The sequence below is a fragment of the Cupressus sempervirens genome, chromosome 6 (genome assembly GCF_028749045.1).
Source record: "Cupressus sempervirens isolate cs-2001-9-10 chromosome 6, ASM2874904v1, whole genome shotgun sequence".
In the NCBI taxonomy this organism is placed as follows: domain Eukaryota; kingdom Viridiplantae; phylum Streptophyta; class Pinopsida; order Cupressales; family Cupressaceae; genus Cupressus; species Cupressus sempervirens.
In genome coordinates, this window is record NC_143123.1 from 171586506 (window position 1) to 171612574 (window position 26069).

Below are 26069 nucleotides of genomic sequence, written 5' to 3' on the forward strand. Positions count from 1 at the left end.
GATGCTATAAAGTGAAATTGTATGTTCACTTGATCTTTCAGCACTTCACATCCTGATGAGCGATCATGGAGAGTGATGCAAAACGTTGATGCAAAAGACTTACCCACAACCAAACCCAGAAAATTTGATGAATTGTTGAAATCTCCTAGCACTAATCATGATTCAAGTCACCATGCAAATAGATATGGCAAAATTTGTAAGACTGCAATTTGTTGAAGAATCCTACCCTGACCCCTGGTTTGGATATACATAATCCATCTCTGAGAGACATATTAAGATGTCTACAAATGTCATGATACTTGAGATGAAATTTCTTCATGTCCCTATATGTCTCAGAAATAAATTCAGAAACTTCCTCTAGGAGTTTCTTATGTCTAGCATATAAATTGCATAGATCAGTTTCCTCTAGTGTTGATAATTGGTTGACACGATCTAAAAGAATTCAAGAACTACACTAGCATTTCCAATTTCCTATTTTTATATGAAAATCAAATATATGACAAAGAGGTACTAGTAAAGAGAACCAATAAAAGGATTAAGATTTCTATTTGCAATCTAGTTTTATCACTTGATTGAAAATATAGAGAGTTTTATCACTTGATTGAAAATATAGAGAGTCTCCAAGTACTCTAATACCATGATTTTAAATAATGGTATCCATCCTGGCTCCCATTTGCTGCCTCTTTATGATTATGGTTTAAATTAACAATTTATGCTATGATATCAACTACTAATATAACGAACCTTTACTTCCCAGAAATTTATTTATGTACTTCTAAATGTTTATTTTTAAATTATTGAGCATTTTCCATATTTTCGAAGTTGTACAACTATAACCAATGTGTATTTTGTTGAAATCTAATTATTTAAATAGCTTCTATTATTTGTTGTCACCAGGTATCCATCTCCCATCAGTTTTGGAAAATGACTTACCAGCACATGTCCATCTTTAGGTAACTACACCCAAGACCAACTTTACAAGAGAATGTGAATTCCTAGCAACTGATATTCAACATATACAAAAAATATTTGTTACAAAAGAAAAGTGTCATTAAATACGTAGTTATCAATTATCAATACAGGAAGAATAAGAAGTCTTTAAAAATGAAGTATTGTTCAGAGTTTGCCGAAATGCAGAACCAATTTCATGACTGACCAATTCTTTAAAAATTAACTACTGCATAATGAACTATATATTATATATAACTGGCACCATTACCTACTCTAGGATCAACGTAATATTGGAGCTTCCATGGATAGTATGGCTTGCATTCTAGGGCCAGATCTATTAAACAATACTAATGTGAAATTAAAGGCAAAAGTGCATGTCTTATTCTCCCAACTGATGCAATAAAAACAATTGTGAAATGTATATATTTTTACAGGGTTTACAGAATAAATATCATAAAGAGAGTCAGTGGGTATCTCAATATCCATCACTTTCTAATTTCTCAGAAATCTAGACTGTCCCCTCTTTATGCACTATACTGAATGTTGAGACAAAAAGAAGCATATGTAAGAATAAAGATACCCCTATTCAATGTAATAAGGCATAAGAGCATATAGTTCTAGACAATTAAATAAAATACTAATAGAGATCAGATTACAACAAGTCCAAAAAATGAATCTTCAAGTATTAAATTTTCAATCCAAAATTTGAGTTATTAAAATTGAAAATAACTAATGCACACCTACCAAATATCTAAAGCCACAAATACATCATCACAATCTATTTTAGGTTTGGAATGTAAATACAAGAACTGGCAAAAAAATTCCGTGAATGAACTCAAAATATTATTTGTGATTTAAGGATCAAGGAAAATAATTCTATCCAGATCAGATTTCTCTGCAGTTCAGGTTTTACATCAGTGATGTTGGTCAATTATTGCATGCTGCTAGGATATTGATAGAAAATATTCACTAATGCCCAATGAGACCTTGCATGAATGTTCAAAACTACACACAAGCAAACAAACCAACAATTGCCTAATCCCAAACTACAAAAATTACTACACCCAACTGCTTTGCGACTCCAAGCACATTGTCCCTGCCTGGAAACACTAAATCCACACATCTTGCAAATGTATTTATTTCCCAATCGTCAAAAACATTAAAAAGACAGGTTCAAAACAAACACAATAAACCACTAGCATACAAGAGCTCACTGAGATATAAATCAAACTCCTTAAAGATTTTGAGTTACGAGAGCTCCCTAGGATATAATAAATAATATGGCTACAGCAGCTGACACAATGAGATGTTAAACATAGGAAGGAAGAACATATAAGTAGCGTCACAATTTTACAAGAAGAAATTACCATAAGCCATCTAAATTGCATGCTCAAAACAGAATTTAAGGGGAAATTCGCTGGCCCCAATCATTTCAAGCCTTTTGACACTTGTAAGTCGACAAAAAAAAAGAACTCAAATCACATCTCCACAAAGATATAATAAATCCCAATATCTTCACTGTATGTATAAATATGAAAAATACATAGCAAACTGTGGACCGACTCCTAGAGCCCTCAAAAATGTCAGGCAATCTGACACATATCTCAACCAGAAAATTTACAGAACTTATGATTCTGAAAGAATAAAATAATTGCTTTTGGTATTTGAATGGTTGTGAAACATCAATAAACAATATATGGTATCCATATATCTAATATTGTCTTTACCATTTTCATTTAATAAATATCACAAATCACAGCGTACAGACTAGATAAAAGACATCTAAGAAGAATAATATGCCAGCCAAAGGGTCAGAAACATTCGCAATCCACTAGAAACCAGACGAATTGCTATAAAACATTTTGAAAGATCGTCAAGTTAATTTACCTCTCTCTGAGCAAGGATACTCCCAGAAGCAACTGCATTGGCAAGACGACAAGTGCAACGTAGGACAAGGGCAGGAAGACCTGGAGCTATGTTCCGCCATGCATCATCTCTAAAGGTTCTGTGTAAATTTGCAGCAAATGTAGCTTGTTCACTCCATTCTTTCACTGCAGTGTCTGCAACTTTTAATTCAATCATTCTTTCTATGAGCCAAAGCAAATGCCTTCCATTAACAACAGCTGTATGGAGGTTCATCCGCTGCATAGCTTCAATCTCATCATGATCACCGCCTCTCAGATTGGGGCTAGAAAATTCCTCTAAAGAATCCTTCACACTTTTCAAACTTGTAGCAAATGCATTGTCTAGAACGAGACGAACAGCGTCTCGAGATGAATAGTCCCGCAGTAACTTGGCCACAAATGCCTTCACAGTTGCACCATTTAGATGGCTGTGGGTTGCAGTAAATATCAAACCATTCAGCATATCCTCCAATGCACTGCCTTTCACAGGAGAGATTCTTGCAAGGAGCTCTGCAGCTTCTCCTTGTTGTAGGAAAGGGACCAATTTCACCACCTCCCTTTCTTCTTCCTCGGTCCATGGCACAGCCTCCAAGAAACGGACACAGTAACTTATGCAGTCATCATACAAAAGCTCTGATGCAATAGGTAGAAGAGCCGTTGCACTTGGAACATCCTTGATTATCCCAGAAAAATCCTTCGAATAAAACAGCTGCAGGAGGATATAGTAGGTCTCCATTGTTCTTGAAACAGGCACACTCAAATTAATTTGTATTGGCTTCTCCATTTTGTTATCTAAAGATGTCTGCCACCTCTCAGATAAGAGAGCAGCAAAATACCTACATTCTTTCAAAACATTAGAATGCAAGTAAACCACAGCAGATTGCTCAACCTCCACTTTTTCTTCCTGATCCTTATCAAATGAAGTTGAAATTCGCTGTAGAGTTAAAACAACATCTGCACTGGTAGCATCATTGAATCCTCCAATATTATTAGAAGAAAACTGCCTTTCATTTTCTTCATTTTTCAGAATATTCAATTTCTCTTCACAAAATGATGACAGCCGACTGCTGCTGCCAACGCGCTGCCTCTTTTTAGATGCCAATGTCATTCTTTGTTGGTCAAACAATAGCCTTGTATGCAAAATATATTTTACAGCAGTGTGAACAGTTGAATACAAGCAGTCCCTAGCCTACAACAAATGAAAAACCAAAATCCACGAACATTATATCCATAGATAACATCCCAGATGACATAGATATCAATGAATCTAGAATTTTAAAAATACTACATCTTAAATTTAGATCTCTACGACTAACAGAATAAATATATTTTATTGCACACACTGGAGCAAAAATTACTACATGTGGACATGTAAAATTCAGTGTAAATCATTTTAACTTCTCACACAATGTGAATCAACTGTGAACATTGAAATGGCTATAAATAACTATAAGTCAAATGCTGGTAAAAAAATACTATACGTGGGCACATAAACTTCTGTCTATATTGTCTAATTTGAGGCAGAAACAAACTCAATTGTGAATTTCAAAACAAAAAAAATTTGTGCCCTCCTGTAAGGATTGTTATTGTGACATTGTCTATTACTCTCTGGCCAGTATGATCTTTTCACATTTTTTAGAGTATTTTTTGTATCTTCATGGGTAAGAACCTCGCTAGACTCCGTTATTAATAAAATTTTAATAAGTTCCATAACAGAAACGGAAGAAATGAAAAGCAGAAGAGGAGAGGAGCAAATGCAAGTGATGAGCACTTGAGGAGAGTAAGAAACTAAGAAAAGGCTGGTAGGAGAAAATGAGGGAATACAATAGTGGGCTGGGAGTCAAAACTTCAAATATTGCTTAGTGTATTAATGAATGGTTCCAAGCATGGCTTAAACCCCTACCCTCATCTCTACTAATTATCTTCCGTCACCAGAACCTTGGTTCTAAGTGAATAAACTGTCTCATGGTAAAAGAAACCCTGCTAGGTTTGATTTATTGATGCATCAATGGTTGGTGTATGTGCCTTGTTCCTTTATCTCGGTGCTTATAGAGCAACTTGTTTCACATATGTGGGGGGCCCACAAAAGCAATCAACTTTATAAACAATGAGATTAAGAAGTGTGGTTCTCTCTAATCCGAAGTAATCAAAACATCTAACTTTATCAAACAGTTTGAAAGTGGTCTTGATATCTTTCATCCTTTGAATTTTTTAAATCTTTTTTAAAGTACCATTAGTGTAAGGAAGAAATGCTATAAGGGTTGTCTATTCCTTCGTTATCATTTTTGTATATATCTGAACACTTTTAAAATGCATTGCTTATTAACTTGTTCATCTTCAAACCTTTCTCAGTAGCAAAATCTGTTAGCCAATGTGTTAATCACGAGGAGTCTATAAGGCCCTCATAGATAGAGTTTGAGCACACCCACTTTTTGGGTCGAGCGGTGATGGGATGCAGCGTGAAGATCAGTGTGAGATAGAACCATCAGGTTCTTTTAACAAAAATGATATCAAGGATGGTGGTTTTCTGTCACACACTGTCTCCTTCATAAACTGAATGTTCCTTATTATGTTATTTAAGTAGAAACGATTCCAGATTGTCAAGACAATGCCAGTAACTAAGATCAGTATCATTAATGCACAGTTCTACCACCTTGGTTTAAATAAGAAGAATTCAGGTCTCTGTCCTAAAAGTGCTCCATGAATAGGTTGAGAAATACCAAGGAATGAGAAGATCCCATAGCAACTCCGTCAGATTTCTCATTGGAACTCCCTCTGAAAGCAAACAACAGACAATTTTTTAAATCTGATTCAAGGTGCCTTTAGTATAGGAAGATATGTCAAAAGGTTGTCTATTTCTTCATTATCAATTTTTTGTATATCTGAACACTTCTGAAATGTACTGTTCATTAACTCTTTCATCTTCAAACCTTTCCATAGCCAATGTGTTGTTCACAGGGAGCCTATAAGGCCCTTGTAGCAAGAGTTTTGAGCACGCAAACTTTTTGGGTCAAGTGGTGATAGGACAAAGCATGAAGATCAGTGCAAGATGGAGCCATCAGGTTCTTTAAATAAAATGATATCAAGGACGGCAATTTTCTGTTACACACTATCTCACCAATACATTTAGTGTTCCTCATTATGTTGTTTAACTAGGAGTAGAACAATTCCTGATTGTCAAGACAATGCCAACAACTAAGATCACTATCATTAATGTACTGTTCCAATTTCCACCACCTTGGTTTAAAGGAAAAGAATTCAGGGCTAGAACCTAAAAGTGCTCTACAAATAGGTTGACAAATACCAAGGAAAGAGAAAATTTCATAGCAACTCTATCTGATTTCTCATTGGAAATCCCTTTGAAAGAAAAAAAAGACAATTTCAAGCTATGTTCAATGTTCAACAACAGCAGCTATCTCATGGTCAATGAGTTTATTTATCAACTCAATCACAACTTTGACAGGGACTTCAAAAAAAAGGTTAGGCCACATCAAAATTAACAAGAATTTCATCATGACCTGCTTGCTTGTAGTAATGAACTCATTTGCCAACAGTTGTCATTCTTCTTCCTTCTGTGAGGTCAGGGCATTTCTTCTTTTGTGCAAGATAGAGTTTGGCTTGACCTGTCAAAATATTCCTGACCTGTAATCAATAGATATTCCATAATTACCAATATGAATCTTATCAATCCTTTATGGAACCTTAGTTGATTAATTGACTGCTCTCTCATAGATTAACTTTAGAAAACATCAAGTCACTGCTTAGAAATGAATTGTTGATGTGCTGGTTCTCTTACCACTATCTCTTCACAATTTTTACAAGCTCGCTACCTTCACAGGGCCCTCAAAGATACATTGAACACTTCTCCATTTGTAAGTCTTCTCCAACTTGTTACAAATTTGCACTCTCAACTCGACAAAAATCCTTAGAACTCTCAAATAAGAGCCACTGAACCTAGCATGAGAGTGAATAAAATGAAATGGAGACACTGTTTTTCTTCTGTTCTCACTAAAATGAGCAGAACTGCCACATAAATCAGGACAGAACAGCCACATACTAGCCAAAAACCCCACAAACATATAGTGTAACCACCATCCTTAATTCTGACACCCCTACATCTTAAGTTGATGCTACTTGTTGGATAGCTATTGTCATAATGATATCACTGTGATATTCCATGGACTTTTATGCAGAAATCAAATCAGGTTTGGTGCTCACTTTGAAAGTATTAATTTGCATTTGAATTGAACAATATTTCTTATTTATTCTTCCATGGGCTAACCAATAAATAGCACCAGTTGGAGTTTAAAAATTGCAAAATAATTTTTTCTATTGATGTGGTTGACCTCCCCCTTCCAATGCACAGTTTTGGGCAATTCCAATTTGGAAATCAAATTTCTTAAAGAGGTTGAGCTCTCCTAGTTTAGGAAGCCATTTTCTTTGGAAGAAAATTAAATAGAAGAAAATATTGTTCTGTGCTTTGGGCCAACCTCTTTGGAGAGGTGCATAATTTGGTGAAGAGGTGTCATTACTATAGAAGTTGTTTTTTGGGAGATAAATGGCAAGAAATTACCAAAAATCATTCCAATTTTAGAGCAGGTCTAGAGCACACCTAAGAGCAGATCCAAAAAGCATTCTATTGCAGACTTATGTACTGAAATTATTGAAGATTATATGCTGAATTACAGAACCCCTTATGAGCAGATTTATGGGCATTACTGGAGTGATTTTATAAAACAAATGCTGCAAATCTAAGAGATGTATTAAGCATATGTGAAGACAGATTTGATGGAGGATTGAGCTAAGTCATGTGCTGATTTATAATGGAGAATTAGAACTGATTCGAGAAGGTCAAATAATTTTCATATAACTCTATCGAAGGTTGGTAGCTCATGTTCAAGGAGATTACTGTCTCTTGCTAAGTTGGTGCTCAAGTGTGGGGACTGGAATATCTAATGAAATGGTGCCTGCAAATCATCTAGAGGGGATTGGTATCCCTTATTGGTTGGTGCCTACGAATCATCTAAAGCCTATGTTGCAAAGTTCGTACCCTGCAAGCCCACACCATATACGGTGCAGACTGTGCATACCCAGCCATGTGGGTGCGCCAGGGTGCACAACTCTGCACATCCGGCTGCACCCACAAGGCCAGGCCAAGTGCACAACCTCTCCTTTTGAAAGGAACCATACTTGGAAAATGTTATCCTAGCATACAGGTTCCAAATCTAGAACATAGATGTACTCTTCTAGACTTTTTGTGAGTAATAAAACCAACTAAGAAGTTTTTGTTTGATAAAAGATTAGCAAGACTAGGCTACAAATAAAAACTAAACGTTGATTCCCACAAGAAATTGTAAAGATTAAAATTTGCTTCTTTCCCAGAACAGCACGGCAATGATAATTAAAGCTGAAGATCAAGATCTTTAACTTCAAACATTTTGGATCTTAAAAAAATTAACAAACAAACTTCAAATGTTATCAACTCCATAAGAGTTGAACCAAAAGAACTGGTTGGGCAAGAGTGAAGACTACTATCAATTTGACATCTTTTTGATAATCCTTTTGATGACTGATGAACATCGAATCATGTTTCATGAACAAAATTTTGTAATTCAGTAATTGTAATGGCTTTCATTGGAATCATGAACATAGCCATATATGATATCATTGATATGACTTATTTATATATTTTTGAACTATCATTTGGCACTTAATATTTATCTTTGGCATTTGGCATTGATCAGTGATCAAGTAGCATATTATGAAATGATTAAGTTATTCTGTATATTTCTCTTTTTTTTTTGTATTATATATACACGTGCCTATACCCACCCAAACTCCTTAAAAAAAACACATGCCCAAGGATCCACGTCCATCCCCACACCCGAACCGTTAATTTAGTCTAAAGGGGATTGGTACCACATATGGATTGGTGCCTACGAAGATCAAAAAAAGTTAAGCACTATTTTGCAGTGATTTTCTCTTGCGAGGGTTTCTCAATGATGGTGAGTTCATCTTGAGTTCCTAATTGCTAGACCTTACATGTGTGTTATTATTGTGGAAGATCTTACATGTGTGTAATAACTCAAGATTTCTGTTAAGCTAATTCACCACCACCCACCCCCTCTCAACATAACTGAATGCTCTTCAATTGGTATCAATTCCCTAGTAGATTCGTCTAGAGAGAAGGAAAGTGTGAAAAATGTGAAATCCAAGAATGTGTTATGTGTAGGTTATCTATATCAAATTTTGTAAAGGTTATGCATTGCAAATCAACTAAGGACATGTGCGATAAGTTGAAGAATATGTATCAAGAAGATGATAAAGTCAAATCAAAGACAATTTGAAAGCCTTAAGATAAAAGAAAAGAGATCATTGCCTGCTATTTGCTTCATCTTGATGAGATTGTGAACACAATAAAAGGTCTTGATGAAGAGGTTGAAGATGATGTGATTGAACAGAAGGTACTGAGGATCTTGCCTTTAAGATTTGATTCCTAAGTTTGACAAATGATGAGCTGCATGGGACACTTATCATCAACGAAATGAGGATTAAAAACAAATCATTCAAATGGCAGTTGGCCTTGAAAGCATCAATAAGAGAAAGAATAAAGTATGTGAATCAAGTGATAGCTCACACAATGAAATGGATGAAGAAACCCGCTTCATGAGAAAGCTATAGAAGGATCCAAGAAGTATCAAAATGAGTAACCATTCAAATGCTTAGCTAGGATGAAGAGATTCACTACATAAAAAAAGGGGCAAAAACATGAAAAGAAGAGCTACACAAAGTCAATATGAAAAAAAAGGATTTTTGCACATACAAAAGGAGACATTATTCAACAAATCAAAGGCAAGCAATGAAGAAAGTTTTAATAGTAAAATACTCTTCAGGGCACCGGAAGCAAAAAATGATTCAAAGGAATTTGATGACTAAAAGTTAAAGAATGAAATCATTCTATTTAAGAAAGTAGTTGGGGAAATCTACGGAATGGTTGAATTGAAGCTTGAAGTTTGACAAAAGTACTGACATATTGGATGATAAAATCATGCGCAAAAATCACCATTTATCAAATTGGTCTTGGTTTTCAATGAAAATCTGAAGAATACAAAGGAGGCTACAACTTCTATACCTACAAATCTGCCACAAAAGGTGAGAGCAGAAAAGCCAAAAAAGTTACGTTTGGGCTCTCAAGAGTTCCACTGAAAAAGAAGGCAACAAGGGTGAGAAGAACGTGGAGAAGAATTGTAATGTCCACTTTCTAGGTCCATTATGATTGTAAACTTTAAATCAATTTTAATAATCATAATAGTCATTTTAATTATCAAATGATGTTTGTTTTAGATTAAGGTAAAAACAAGTTTTGAAGGGACCCGAGACCCTTAACAAAAAAGCAAAAGATAAACCAATAAGCACAACCAAGTTTTACAAGGACCTGAAACCACAAAAAAAGACCATAAAACAAAACCAAGTTTCACAAGGACCTGGAACCTAGTTTTTAACCAAAAACAAAAATTAGATAAAAAAACCTAGACCAGAGACCAATTACCAGGACTGCCACCAGAAAAGAGACCAGTTACCAGAGACACCACTAGCTTCTATTGCAGCTCTTTGATCATTTTCACCACCTATTTACCCACCTCCTCAATGCTTTGGATGGAATCAAGAGCGGATCCCCCAATAACCTCAGCCGTCTTCTTTCTTGAGCTTTGTCGTGTTGTTTTACTTGGACCACTAGGAGACATGACTTCATTATTTCTCTTCCCTAAGCTTGCAGCAGCTGCACAAATGCTAGAAGCTATGTTCCCCGAGGATGCGTACCCGGCCTAAAACCCGACGTTTTGGGGACGGGGGGAGGAGTATGGGATGTCCCCCAGCTGTCCCCAAATGTCCCCTTTTTTCAGGGGACATTTCGGAAACTTGGGACGTGGGGGGGACAAAAGGGGGACGGCCAGCCGTACCCAATACGGAAAGGGGACATCTAGACATCCCCCGACCGTACTAGGTATGGCCGGCTGTCTCCCTTTTTTGTATGCTCAAAACTTTTTTTAAAAAACATTAAAAAAATATTTAATGCCTCCTTCTTGGTCGGCTAGTGGACCCCACTCCTCCAAAAACCCTAAAATGTATATAACTCCACACATTTAAGTTGTTTTAACAATTGTTTGGTTTTCATTTTATGTTGCAGCCGACTGAAGTTTTCATTTTGCAAGTAGAGAAGGTAATATTTTTGCTTCCAAGAGCTTGACCAAGGGTTTGATCTTCTATTTTGTCCACCAAGTAAGCATAAAACTCTTTGTGCTTTCATCGATCATTTTTAAAATAGATTTGCAACTTGCAAAGTCTGATTTTTTTTAATTTTTTCATTGTTTCAGCTCATATATCTATTCAATTGCATATTTAAACACAATGAACAGCAGTGGGAGTACAAGTAGTAGTAGTGAAGAAGAAAATGTAGAGGTTGATGTTGTTAGTAGTGACACTAGGCAAAAACCCAATTCTAAAGCTGATTTATTTAAATGCCCGTCTGCCATTATGAAGAATTTTGCAAAAGGCCCTTTCAATAGGAAAAAACCTCTTCTCCAATATGTCACACCTCGGCCAAAAGATAAAAAGAATTCGGGAGGGACTAGGGTGTGGGATTGTCATATTTGTCTTGATGATTTTAGGGGCAGCTATACAAGAGTGAAGTCACATTTTTTAGGTGTTTCATGCCAAGGACTCAAAGCTTGTCCTAACCTAACCGATGAACAAAAATTAGAATGCCAAAGATTGCACTTGGAGGCTGAAATGGAGGGGCAAAATTTGACAGTGACATCACCATCCATTCCCTCACAATCATCTAGGCATATTTCATCCGCCATTGGTACTAGTGGCAGCCCTAGTGGGTCTAGAGGGAAGAGAAAGATAAGTAGTGGTGAGAAGGGCTCGGTGGAAAGTATGTTTAATGCACAGGCAAAGGAGAAGTGTGAGGCATCTATTGGTGGATTCTTTGTTGCTAATGGTATCCCATATAATGCAGCCCGTTACACTTATTATAAACAAATGGTGAAAGATATTTTGAGCATGAATTCCTCATTTGTACCCCCCGGTGAGCATAAGCTACGAACCACTATCCTAAATGAAGAGTACTCAAAGGTTGCTTTGTTATTTGAGGATATGAGACGCACTTGGGTTAGGACAGGCTGCTCTGTTGTGATGGATGGGTGGACCGATGTTAGACATCGGCCACTCATCAATATTATTGTCACATCCCCTACTGGCTCTTATTTTTTGAGAGCCATAGATTGCTCAGGAAAGAAGAAGGATGTAAATTTCCAGTTCACCATTTTGCGAGATGCCATAGAGGAGATTGGGCCCTCTAATGTTGTACAGGTTATCACAAATTCTGCACCTGTGTGCAAATCAACTGGTTTGATGATAGAGGGTGCTTATAGGCACATATTTTGGACCCCTTGTTGTGTTCATTCCTTGAACAATGCATTGAAGGACATAGGGAAGATTGAATGGGTGAAACAAGCAGTGCTAGAAGCTAGAGAAGTGCAAATGTTTATTTGCAACCACCACACTTCACTTGCTCTATTCAGGTCCTTCTCTAAGAAGGAGTTCCTCAAACCAGCCGAGACAAGGTATGTCAATTATAATTATAGTTAACTTTTAGTTTGTTTTAACTTTAAGTTATTTAAAAAAATTATTTATAAGTTTACCTACATGTGATGCATTTTGTTTTAAATTTTAATCATTAATATTTAAGTTTAAATTTTTAATTTTTAATTGTTGCTATAGGTATTGCACATATTTCATCTTGATGGAGAGGATGATTGATGTGTATGAGGCCCTTCAATTGATGGTGGTGAATCCAAAGTGGGGACGATGGTCTCATTCTAAGTCCTCTAAAGGAAAAGCGGTGAGGCAAAGGATCCTTGATGAGAGTTGGTGGTCCACAATGAAGTAAGTTGTCGATTTTTAAATTTACTATTAGTCTTTTGCTTGCTGATTTTCCTACTAATAATCTTAATATTCTTAAAATTCTAATTCTGATTTTTATTTTTGTTGGCATCTTGATCTTGCAGATATATTTGCTCTGTCATAGCACCTATTGTTGATGTCATTAGATATGCTAATACTGATGCTCCTAGTTTGGGAGAGATCTATGAGACTATTGACAGCATGTTGGGTAAGATGAAGAGAATTGTTGCGGCAAAGGATCCTACATTGGGCTTTTATGAGGAGCATATTAGGCCTATTGTGATGCGAAGGTGGAACATAATGAATACCCCGCTTCATATGGCAGCCTTTGCTCTAAATCTCAAATGGTATGCACAGTTGGGTGGAAGGGGCCTCCCATGTGATGATCCTAAGGTTTTGGATGGCTTCACAAGAGCAATTGATAAGATGTATTCAGCTCAAGATGCCTCTACTCTTCGTGCACAGTTCCTTGACTTCACCAACCTTCGTGGCCCAAACTTGGGTAAGCCACAAGCAAGGTTGGATAGAGTTGTTTTGGCACAGAGGGATCCTATTGGATGGTGGACCTGGCATGGGAGAGATACACTTGAGTTAAAGATACTTGCCAGTCGCCTCCTTTCACAGGTTGCTAGTTCCTCAGTTGCAGAGAGGAATTGGTCCACATATTCATATATCCACTCTATCAAGAGGAATAGACTTACCTCTAAAAGAGCGGAAAAGCTAGTGACAGTGCATCATGCTCTTCGACTTGCCGATCGTTAGACTCCAAAGTATAGGTAGACACCAGCTTTGCGATGGGATGTTGAGCCTGAGGATGTGGCCCAGATAGATGAGGATGACACAGCACCAAGACTGGTTGGGGTTCCATTAGATGAGACTACGCTTCCTGTCGAGGATGACAGTGAGGAGGACTCTGATTTTGATGCCATGGCAATAGAGGCAAAATAGGAGCAGCAGTCTGCTTCATTTTCTATGTTTTTCTTTTTGTGTTGAACATGAACATGATTATGATACATTGATAATATGATACTTATTACTTTATGGCAGCCCTCTACACTTTGGGCTTATAGCTTTGGGCATATTTTAATTTTGATTTTCAGATTTATCATGCTTATCATTATGAGTTTTATGATATTGACAATTGTTAATAACTTAATGTTCATTGTTCAATGTTCTCTGATATTGTATTAATATGCATTTTGACAATTGGGTAATTAAATAGTAAAATCGGATATTATTTCGTAGATGGCATTCAAATTTTGTATGTTATGGTTCTATTATGTTTAAATGACATGCTTTGTGCTTAGTTTCATATGAATGACATGTATGTTTACAAATTTCAATGTATATTTTAAAATTTCCCTATATATATAGCCGTACCCGTTTGTCGTCCCCCCCGGTCCCCAAAATCGCCAAAAAAATTTGCCGTCCCGGAAACCCATCCCACCTTCCCCCGCTGTCCCTGTACCAGAAACTTGGGGGAACATAGGCTGAAAGTAACCTACTCCATCTTATTGCCACTCTCTTTGATCAAAAGACTATGTTTGTGTTCATATTCCTTTAATTTATCCGGCATATTACCAACTTGAACTTCCATCTGAATGATCTTTGCTCAGTCAGCTTCCTGGTCCTGCTGCATCTTTCCCACTTTTCTTTTCAAATTCATTAACTCATTATACATCCAGGAGTCGCCTTGAAGTGAGGAATTAGCCTTAAGATTAGCCGTATGTAGGAAAGAAAGCGTATTGTCCTTACCAATAGATTCATCCTTCTCCTTCCCCGTTTCTTCCTTACCAATAGACTCATCCTTCTTTTTCCTTGTATCTTCCTCCACATTCATAGCATCCTTGCCAGTGAATTCTCCTTTTCCTTCGCCATTTCTTCTTTTTCATCTCTCACTCTCAGGGTATGCCCACTCTGATTTATTTCCTCTTCTCCAACATTATCCGACCCTGAGTTTTTATCATTGCTTTCATCAGCCTCATCCTTACCCGTCTCACCCTTGCTGCCAGGGTAACCCTCCAAGTTTGAACTGAAATCTCCCACATCCGTGTTCTCCTCCTCCATATTCTTTTCATCATTATTATCTAAATTCTCAGACTCAATAATCTCCTCTGCATTTTTCTGAGGAGTTTTCTGCTTCAGACTCCTCACACTAATCCCTTTCTCACCCTTACTCTTCTTAGAGTAGGTTTCACTAACAGAGCCCTTCTTTTTCTCAGAGCAAGGGGAAAAAACAATAGCCTTGTTCTTACAATAATTCTCAATTAGTAGGATTAACCCTTCATGTAAAATCGAACGGGACTCTTTTTTCCTATGGGCTTGAAGACTTTAGAGCAAAGAAAATCTCAGATAAAAAGGAAATGAAATCCTATCCTTATACCGAAAGTGATTCCGGAACACAAAATGAAGTTTATGAAAATTCTTAGCCCTACCATCTAAAATAAAATACTCACGAATGCAAGAGAGAACATCTTGCCAGATAACCTTAATTTGACCCAGCTCATAAAAGACACCATTCTTCTCCAGATTCTTTTCCTCCTAATCCGTTTTCGAAAATTTCTTAAATGCAGCATTAGAAATACTTGTTTCCTTACTGAATTTTATGCCCTCCTTAGGCAAGCCCGTCACCTCGGCTATGAAATCTTCTGACAAATGTACCGTCACCCCATGCATAGAAACCCTATACTCGATCCAATTTTTGAAGAATGCCTCTGTGACATGTGGTTTATAGACATGAAGGCACTCCAGGTAAGTGGTGACATTACCCTTCTATAGAATCTGCCAAACAGAGGCTTTGGCCTTCCATGCTTTACAATTCTTTGGTTCCTGTTTTCTTGGTTCCCTGCCCATTTCCGAAAGCTTCGTTTCACTGTGAAATGCCAAAGTCGAGTAGACAAGTAGACATAAAGTATTAAGCAAAGCTGAGATATTCATTAAAACAACAAAGGCGCTCATAAAAACACATACATGCCAAGCTAGGATAATAATCACATTTATGTACTTTCTCAAGAAAATAACACTGGCTTTCGTAACCCCACTTCCATCTATCATTAAATTGCTAATCTTAGCCAATCTTTCCCTCCGTCGCGTGAGTTCTATCATAATTAATAAGGTCTTTCAAATCCACACTCCTACTTAGGTCATCATGCCATGTCATCTTACACTCCCGTTGGACAGCCTGGTTAGTGATCCACTCAGCTACAACATTACCTTCATAGAAAGAATGAGATATAAAGACTTTCTCAAATTTATCCATTAAAGATTTAATTTCCATTACACTAGCTTTGATAGACCAAGTGGTCAAACTTTTACCATTAAACATACTTACAATGTTCAAGGAATCTCCTTCCATCCAAAGGTACCGAAAACCAGTTTCATACAAAGTTGTAGTAGCCTCAGCTTTATGGCTATTAGAAATACCAATAGGTATAGTAATTGCATCTACTATATTACCTATGTGATCTCTCAAAACTCCTCCACAACTTGCTTTGCTCGGGTTTCTCTTAGCAGCACCATCGAAATTCCCTTCAATCCATCCCATAGGAGGAGCCTTCCATCTAGTATTCATTCTTGGATCTTCTTTCTTCATATTAGAGCCTTTGGAAAACACTGGATTGTCAATTTGAAAATCTTTATTACACTTTCTCTGAGAATTGAAGTTTTCCTTTATTGCCCTAACAATGTTTTGGCCAAGCATCCACTCTGGCATTTCTTTATTTCTAATGATTTTGTTATTTCTTTCTTTCTAGATACCCCACCAAAGATGGGGAAGAGTAATTTTCCATAAGAAATCAACATCAATATCCTTAGATGGGCAAATCCAGCTCTTAAAACAATGTTCTATATTATTTTGATGAACCCAAGTGATATTCCAGAAGTTGAGAATAGAGCTCCATACTTGTTGACTGTAAGTGCAATTTAAGAACAAGTGATCTTTGTCTTCATAACCTTCTTTACATAAATTGCACCTATTAACCACATTAATCCCTCTCTTTTGCAAATTGTCCTAAGTAAGAATTTTATTCTGAAGCAAGATCCAATAAAAGATATTTATTTTTGGTATAAGACCTTTTATCCAAGCTCTTGTCCATAAAGGGCAGTTACCTTTCTCCTCAGATTTGAAAACAAAGGAAACTTTGAAATGGCCACTTGCATCAGCACTCCATATCATCTTATCCTCCTCAAGGGGATACAAAGCAAGGCATTCAACATAATCTGGATATTATGAAAAGCCTAGTTAACATCAACAAGGTTAACCCAATTATTATTATGCCAGTAATGTCCCACAAGAGTCTCCTACAATTGTTTGCACTTATCAATATGGGTCCTCTCCTCAAATTCCTCAATCAAGGGACGATCCGGTATCCAAATATCTTCCCAGAATTTGACCTTCTGCCCATTTCCAACTTTCCATGAACATCTTTTACTTAAGATATTCTTAGTTCCCTACACAGCCACCCAAATAGCAAAAGGGGAAAGAACATCAGGAGATGACAAAAAATCAGATAATGAAGGAGCATTAAAAAGATACTTATGTTTCCATATAGTACTCCATTCCTTATCATCATGATAAACTCTCCATCCCTTTTTGGCTAAAAGAGCTCTATTCATACTCTGCACTGACCTAATTCCCAATCCACCTTCCCTGATAGGCTTACAAATTTGATCCCAGGCTATCATAGCCATTCTCTTCCTTTCCTTAGTTCCAAACAAGAGAAAATTTCTTTGGATTTTATCAATTGTATCTGCAAATTTTGCTGGAATTCTAAAAAGAATCAAAGCATAAGTGGGGATGCTTTGGAGACAAGCTTTAAGGAGGGTAATTTTACCAGCTTGACTCAAAGGGTTACCCTTCCAACCCGCCAATTTCTTATTGAACTTCTTAATGAGATCTTCCCAAAAAGAATCTGGAGCTTTAGGTCCCAAAGGGAGACCCAAGCAAATGCAAGGAAAAGATCCTATTGAACACCCTAGAATTTTTGCAATTTTGTTCTGTCTTAGAGCAGGGGTATTAATAAAAAAACAAAGAGCTCTTATTCCAATTTATCAACTGACCTGAAGCAAAAGAGTACAAACTAAGGGCTTTCTTGAGGTTTTTGGCTTCCTTGACTTCAGCTTTCCCCATGAAAATAGTGTCATCAACAAATTGACCATGAGAACAAGTAAGAGGCTGAGAAGAAAGCTGCAAACCTTTAATTTCCCCTTGCAATACCAGTTTCTTAATATATCTCCCCAAACAATCAGCCATAAAAGTAAATAGAATAGGGGATAAAGGGTCTCCCTGTCTCAAACCCCTGGAGAGGCTAAAGAATTCAGTAGAACACCCATTCACCAGAACAGCAATAGAAGTAGTAGAGATCAACTGAGAAATAGCCCTCCCAATCCTATGATTAAAGCCAAAGGCCAATAAAATCTTGACAAGAAAAGCCCATTCCACTCTATCACAAGCTTTCACAATATCAACTTTCATAATAAACCCTTGATTGTTAGAACAAGATAAAGAATGACTATTCTCATGAGCAGCAATAACAAAGTTTAGAATTTGCCTATCTGGAACAAAACCATTTTGCTGAACAGCAATAAGAGACGGAACCACCAAAAGCATCCTAGAAGTGAGGACTTTTGAGATAATCTTATAAAAAGAATTACACAGACTAATAGGCCTAAATTGGTCTGGAGAATCAGCCCCAATCTTTTTAGGAATAAGGCATAGGAAGGTGGAATTGATCTCCTTTAGCATTTTTTTAGCCCCAAAGAATTCTTTAACAGCATCACAAACATCTTTTCCAACCAATTTCCATGCCTTCTGGAAAAAGAACATGGGAAAACCATCTGGTCCTGGAGACTTATCCCCTCCTAAGGAGCAAACAGCCTTTAAAATTTCTTCTTCCTTAGGAATGGCACCTAACAATTTATTTTGTTCCTAAGTAATTAGAGAAGGAATCACCTTCAAAAGTTTAGCTTGATGAGAAGAATCAATGTTAGAGTCAGATGTCATTAAAGAAGAAAAAAGGAGACCATCTCTTTCGAAATATCCTTTTCCTTAGTAATCTTCAAATTACCCTTCTTAAAATATGAGATACGAGTTTTAGCTCTATGTTTCAGAATAGAAAGATAAAAAAAATCTGGTATTCTCATCTCCTTCATTCAGCCAGACCGATCTGGATCTTTGCCTCCAATAAATTTCCTCTTTAGTAACAATGTCATGATACTCTACCAATTTTTCATTCTCTTCTCTAACAAGGTCAAGAGTGTAACCTTCCTTCTGTATCTTGCCCTGAATATTTTGCAGCTCTTCCTTAATACTTGCTTTACTCTCAAAAATATTACCAAAACATCTTTTATTCCAAATTTTAACCTCCTTTTTGACATTTCTTAATTTTGAAGCCACTCTAAAAAGAGCAGTTCCTTCAACATCGATATTCCACCATCAGCCAATTTACTCTCAAACTGTGGGTGCTGCATCCACATTTTTTCAAACCTAAAAGGAAAGTTTTTTTGATATTAACCTTTTCAACAAAAAAATCAAAGAGAAATGATCCGACCCAATTTTCTGTAATGCCTCCAACTTGCATACAAACTCTTTAATCCAATCAGGAGAAATAAGAGCTCTATCCAATCGAGCCTGAATACAATCACCTAGCCTCTTATTACTCTGGGTAAACTCAATTCCATGAAGATCCAAGTTCATTAAACCCTCCTAATTAATGAAATCCATTAGATCCAGTCTCCCATTCAGTTGACTCACATTACCCCCCTTTTTCCCATGGTCATAAAGAGGAACATTAAAATCCCCCATGAAGATCCATCTGCCAAAGAAGTCTTTACTCTTTATATAAAATAGAGTTTCCCATACCTTTTTCCTAGAGTTCTTTATATTTGGAGCATACATATTAACAATATACCATTCATTATTCTAGTCAATGCTAGTAATTTTAGCCACCATGAAATGTTTACTAGCATTCAAAACAGTTCTTGAGTAGTGGGATTTCTTCCATAACATCAGAGTTCCCCCTTAAGCTCCTTCTGAGCTACTTGCTTTTAAACGATAATCTTTAAAAGACTTAATTTGTTCAGCTCTCCTTCTCCATCTTTGTTTCTTGCAGCAAAAGAAAATTTGGCTTATGCTCCCTAACAAAATCCCTAACAACGTCAAGTTTATGACTACTGTTCAATCCCCTAATATTCCAAGTAATAATTTTCATGTTTATTTTTTGGGGGTAAAATCCAAAATAGTTGCCTATCTTCCATCAGCAATATTCTGCAAACTTTCTATTTCTCTAGTTTTCCTAGAAGATTTCCTTCCAGGTTTCTCCGGAGTTCCAACATTTGGTTTCACCTTGACTAGCTGGTCCAATTTACTATTACGAGTCTCTACTCCTTTAGGAATTGTATTACTTTTCTTTTCCATCTTTTTCCTTTGACTCGGTTTTTGTTTGAAATCCTTCCCTTTCAGATTCTTCTCCTCAATTTCAAAGTCCTTCCTAAAAGGAACAATTTCTTTACACGGGTGTCTCAAGAGGCTTAGGAATAACATTCTGGTTTTCAATAAACTAGATATTCTAGGATTCTTCCAACACTATTGATCTACTTCTATCCATCAGAATTTCACCCTCCTCTATTTCCTCCATCTCAACTAGATCTTCCCAGTTTGTATCATTCTTCTGATCAATGACTAATTGCTTCGTCATTTCAACCATATTCTCTATATTTTGCTCAGGTGAGGCAGAGTCTAACATCACCCCAATCTCCTGATTTTCACTACTCAAGTTTTCCTTCAAGGCAGTATTCGGCATTATACTAGTTTCCTAAAGTTCCGGATTCAGATTATCCTTCAAACCCTTTGCATGAGTAACTTTAGGTTTCGAAACTTTCTTCTAGGTTTTTACTTCCTTCTTTTTATCTTCCTTATCAATCTTAGGATAGTTCTTGCCTTTGTTAGGACAATTTTTCACCCTGTAACCTTGTTTTTTACAGGCAAAACAGGTATTTGGGAGATCATATATAATTTCCTGTATTCTTTTTCCAAGTTTTGAAATTAGTTCCACTTTTTCAGGGAGATGATCCAAGTTTGCCACTTTCACATATAACCTTGCACTTTGAAGTTTAGATTTCGCAGCCGTAGAATGATCAACTGCAATTAGTTCCCCAAAGGAACCAGCTATTCCCTTAGGGCCGTTTGGTTGCAAGCATAGGAATAGAAAATTAGAATGCGTATGTGGAATAGGAATAGAAATGAGGAATGGGAATGGAAAAGAGTAATCCCATTCTTGTTTGGTTCGCCTAGTATTTGACTGGAATATGTTACTCTCTTGTTTGGGATCTAGTGAATTTACATGAAAACAATGGGGTTTGACCATTCATCCATCTAAAGAGCTGTTCTCTACAGTCAAATATAGATGCATCTTCCCCTTTTTTATTTGATTTGCTGAAACAAAAAAATCATGGTAGAAATGAGCAATAGAATAGCGACATTTTCAAAAACTGAACTGAGCCCCGAGGTTGGACTGCATTGCAATGCTTGGTGCTACGACGGATCATGATTAAGGACAGCCTAAGGTAATTAAAAGACAAATCGATGAGGGAAATTATTTTGAAACTCATATTATGAGAACAAACCTTTACTTAGTGCCACAAAAAAGGGCACACACCTCGTGTTCTTCGCAGGATAAAGCCCTCAACTTCATTTGGTCTGTCATTGATTTACATGTAATTGGTTCAGTCTTATACTTATCTTTTTGAAATCCTGATTTAAACTCAATGCTTTGTCCCATTTGAAATCGTCTTCTCTGTGTTAGTGTTCAGATTGTGCGTTATTCAATCCGCTTAGAATTCTCCATCTCCCTTTGATTTTGGTGTTTTAGTATATTGGCCTGCAGGTGTTCCTTCCAGAATTTGTTTGTGTGTTCGCTTACATTTACTGTTAGTTCGGAGGTGTTTTATTCAGATTCTAGAATCTGTTTCGGAGAGATTGCAACAGTGCCAAAGCAAGCCAAACATGCCAAGCAATATAAATTTGTCAAGAATGATGAAGATGGTCAAGACCTACAGGAAGAATAAAATGCACATTACAATGATAATATGGTCCGCTCACGGACCTTGCCCTTATGCACTCGCTCACGGACCCGAAAATTTATAAAATTTGGGATAATAGGATTGAGAATAGGAATGGCCTATTCTAATAACAGGGTTTTTTTGGCACAGACTTATGCTTGTTTTAGGGGTCAAATTGGAATACGAAACCCTATTCTCTATTCCGATTTGGCCAACCAAACGGAGAATAGAAAATATATTCCAGAATGTCTATTCTTATTCCAGCAACCAAACGGACCCTTAAAGATATCTTCATGCCAAAATTCCAAAGGGAGGCCAGGAAGTCTAACCCAAATCGGAGTAGTTAGGAAGAAGGCATCTAATAAGTCCATGTTTGGCTCCCATTTTTAATAGTGAGAGTACTTTTGCCAAACGACCATGGACCTCCACAAAGAACCATATTCATATCTTCTTTGCAATTAAAAACAAATGAAAGGAATTCATTCAACATAGGAGCTATATCAACTTGACCACGAATAACCCATTTCCGTTTAATCCTATTTTCCAAAGTTTCTATATCTGGTCTAGCCCCCATGAATTTTCCCACAAGAGTAAATTCCATAGAAGACACAGAGAAATCAACGATTGGGTCCGGAATAAATATTTGATACTCACCTTTCTCCCAGCAAGATTTCAATGTAACTAGTGGGAAAGATGATTTTCCACCAAGTTTCATACCAAACAGGCAAGACCATGTCCTTTGATCGCCTAACCCTTTCCGTGAACTTTTTGCTTTCCTCTCTTTAGTGACGTCTACATTCTTCGAAGGATTCTTCTCATTCTCGAGTTCCTGACCAGGCACATGATTTGCAGTAAAAGAATCCAAAGAAAGGTCCTGGACCCCACAACTAGTGGTACCAGCATCCGTAATTCTTGCAGAATTTGCTAGATTTTCCTCATTTTGATCTTCTATCCCACCAGGATCAGTACCTCCCGCAAGATTCTCCCCTGTCAATTTCCCGCCGAACAATGCGCCAGCCAATTCAAAAACACTTAGAGCGCCAGCCATGTCTTATCAAATGATGTTTGTTATTTAGATTTAAGATCAAAAAAAATTAAGTGTTTCCCAAGTTGCCTAAAAACCATATGTAGATTGTTCGCTTCTAATTAAATAATACTGATATTAAAGATGATCTTCTTTCAATTATCTTTGATAATTATATAGAAGGTCAAGTCTCATTCTTTAAATATATAAAAGAATGTCTTTATTCCTAATGTTTATTGATCATAATATTATATAAGAAAATAATACTCTTTAATAATTATTGGGATCAATAACTATATAATACTTTGATTATATTTTTAATGTTCACTTAATTATAATGTGTAATTGTAATGGAAAGTCTCTTATATCTTTTACCTCCCTCCCTCTTATTTAATTTCATATATTTATATTTTCTCCATGCTTTAAATCTTCTACATCTTAATGCCCTCTTTGTATATATTAAAAAAAACACTTCCCCTTATGAGTATGCACTTACCCTCTAAATATTATTGGCTGCAATATAAAACTTTAAAGTCTCTCCATTTTAATTCTTGTTTTTCCCTTTCTATACAAATTTAATAATAGTATCATCACTTTGGTGGCTGTATTTATGTTATTATTATCTTACTGGATGGTATCATCATCATAAGGCACAACACTTGGTGAAGGTTTTACAAATGGGGTTGCAAGCAGAGTGGGTTTAACCATGGAGGAAACTCTGTAGTTAAGTGCGCTCAAGCTGGAGTAGTACTGGGATGAGTGACCTCCCAAGAAGTATCAGTTCTTCACCTCTGTGAGCATCACCTAGATCCAACGAGTGCTAAGTGTTCCATTTATTCTATTGAGAGATAGATTCGTGTTGAATCACTACTCATGAAACATGGGTCAATGAGTTTGACTCAAAAACTACACAGTTAAATCCTGATAGCAATATCACAATATTTCCTTTTGTCATATTTCTCCAAAGTGGAACAAAGTAGCAAATTGTCTGGCTAAATGGACTACTGAGAAAAACAGGTGGGTAGTTGGTAACTACCAAGATTGTCCTCAGATTATTCTGAAGCTTTAAAAAAGTTAATTATGGAGGGGAAAGGATATATAGTTCTTCCTTTGTGTTCCTCGTGGGACTTCTTGTTGTTGTTTGTTGATTGTCCTTCAGTGAGCCTCTGACCTTTTGCTTTGTATTCTTTCTGGATTTAGCATAAAATTTTACCTCCTTTTTAAAAAAATAGAATACCTCGCTTTCTCCTGCTTATTCGAACTCCAGGTTCTTGGGGTTTCTCTCCTGCCAGATCATCTCTATTTTTGGTTTTGGCATCCGTTGTTCTACCTTTGTTTTCTAGATGTTTGCTGTCCTAAAAAGAGAACCTTGTCCTAAGGAAAACTGCCAGGATTCAAACATTGGGCAAATCCCATGACCATGGTCGTTATGCTGAAATTCTACCACTGTAGATTCCTATCCTTTGTAGTTTGGACTGTGTCTTATTCCTTCCACTGAGTTAATTCCATGCTTCTTCTGTATGAATGGCCTGGGACTGGCAGCGAACATTTGTAGCTCGGATCCCTAGCAATTGTATTTTTTATTTTACGTTTTTATGAGTACTTGTGTTTCATCTACATAAAAAGGGAAATAATACAAACAACCATGAAAAAACACGGGCCCTAACGGTTATGGTGTAGTAAGAACAGAGGGTAGTTGTAAAAGCCCCAGTCATGTTCAATCCCCTCAGCGCCAAACGGTATGCTCCCAGGGTGCTAAGTAAATGATTGACAGCGTTCGAGATTTAAAAAAATTATAAAATAAAACGATTAGGAAAGATTGACTGCCTACAATGAAGTAAGTTTCCGAGTAAATTACCTATTACTACAAATCTCAAACATTCTGCCAAGAAATGTGATTTTCCAAGTTATAAACAAAATTGTCATCCCCGCATTTCTTAACCCACTTAATGTTAAAATCAGTCGAATCTGGAGGTCACCATAACAAAACCAAACCCACGGCTGCTTGAAGAAAAATGTGAAATATACTAAATCTAACGTTAAAATTTATCTAATGCTCCCTACGCCTGCGACTATTTTTATCAAAAGCAATTAAATTAACTACGCTGATCGCCCTTACTTTTTTGTAAAAGGATTTGAAAACAGAAACTATAAGAGGGCCAAACGTAGAAGACGATACCAAAATGTCGTGAGAAATTAGTATAATGAAGATCAAGTTGTGCAGGGTTCAAGCCCCCGATCATTTTTGCATGATTCCAAGGAATTGTGCACAAATTGCTCCGCTTCCCTGTAAGTAAAGCCCTGGTAGCCTGGTATAGTTTAAGATACTGGAGATACGTGAATTTCGAAAGAGTTATCGGCAATCTTCTGGAAAGGTATGAAATTTACGTTTTGATGGACTCTGTTGTCATTCGAGGAGATCATTGGATAAGCATGTCTTTTAAGTTAATTTAATATCGGCCTTCATTACATGTGTGATATGGTGATGTAAACTGACCCAGTAACGGAAAAACAATTATCCTGCCTCATATAATGCGTGGCGAGATAGTTTGAATCTATGGCCTTTGGTCTTGATCAATGTTGGCCGAGTGTTGTTTTTGGTCTTGGGTTTTGGGACAGCGGAGGTTCATGTGTGATCTATAGAGAGATGGGTGTTAGGTCATTATGTTGTCATTCTGAATATTTGGGGATTATTGTATTTTATTTATTTTTAAATTATATTTTGGTATTGAGTTATTTTGTTTATTTTGGTCAATTCAGATTTGAAATCTAGGATATTTTATTTGTTGTAGTTGAATATTTCTTTTAGCTAGTCTTTTTTGGGTTGTTAGAGTGTTCTACTATGTTAAAAGGTTACTTTTGTTTAGCTTTTTTCTTATATCGTTTGGATCAACTAAAACTTGAACTTAGGGCATTTTGTTTGTTGTTAGAATGCTCTACCAATTGATTGTGATCTAGGCTCTTAACTTGGTTTTTACACCATTTGTTAGGGTTGGTTCTTATATGGACCAACAAGGACCCAACCTAGGACCTTCCATTTGTTGTCGGAGTGCTCTACCAACTAAGCTACTTGCCTCTTTGGCTTAATTTGTCTTTGGTCTAGGTGTGGCTTCTTTCTAACAGACTTTTAGGGACTAGATACTAGCCCTCTCGTGCCTAAAACT

General features: G+C 36.6%; 1 protein-coding gene across 1 annotated transcript in view; it reads right to left on the reverse strand.

Moving 5' to 3' along the window:
* The window catches only part of LOC149551800 (BTB/POZ domain-containing protein At3g05675-like), an 82784-nt gene extending 57307 nt beyond the window's left edge, over nucleotides 1-25477 (reverse strand). The window contains exons 1-2 of the mRNA XM_089787289.1: nucleotides 25085-25477; nucleotides 2839-4044 (exon numbers count right to left, since the gene is read on the reverse strand). Coding sequence (XP_089643415.1) covers nucleotides 2839-3963 — 1125 coding nt within the window. The 5' untranslated portion in view covers nucleotides 3964-4044; nucleotides 25085-25477. The remainder of the gene's footprint in view (nucleotides 1-2838; nucleotides 4045-25084) is intronic.
* Between the last annotated feature and the right edge of the window lie 592 nt (nucleotides 25478-26069).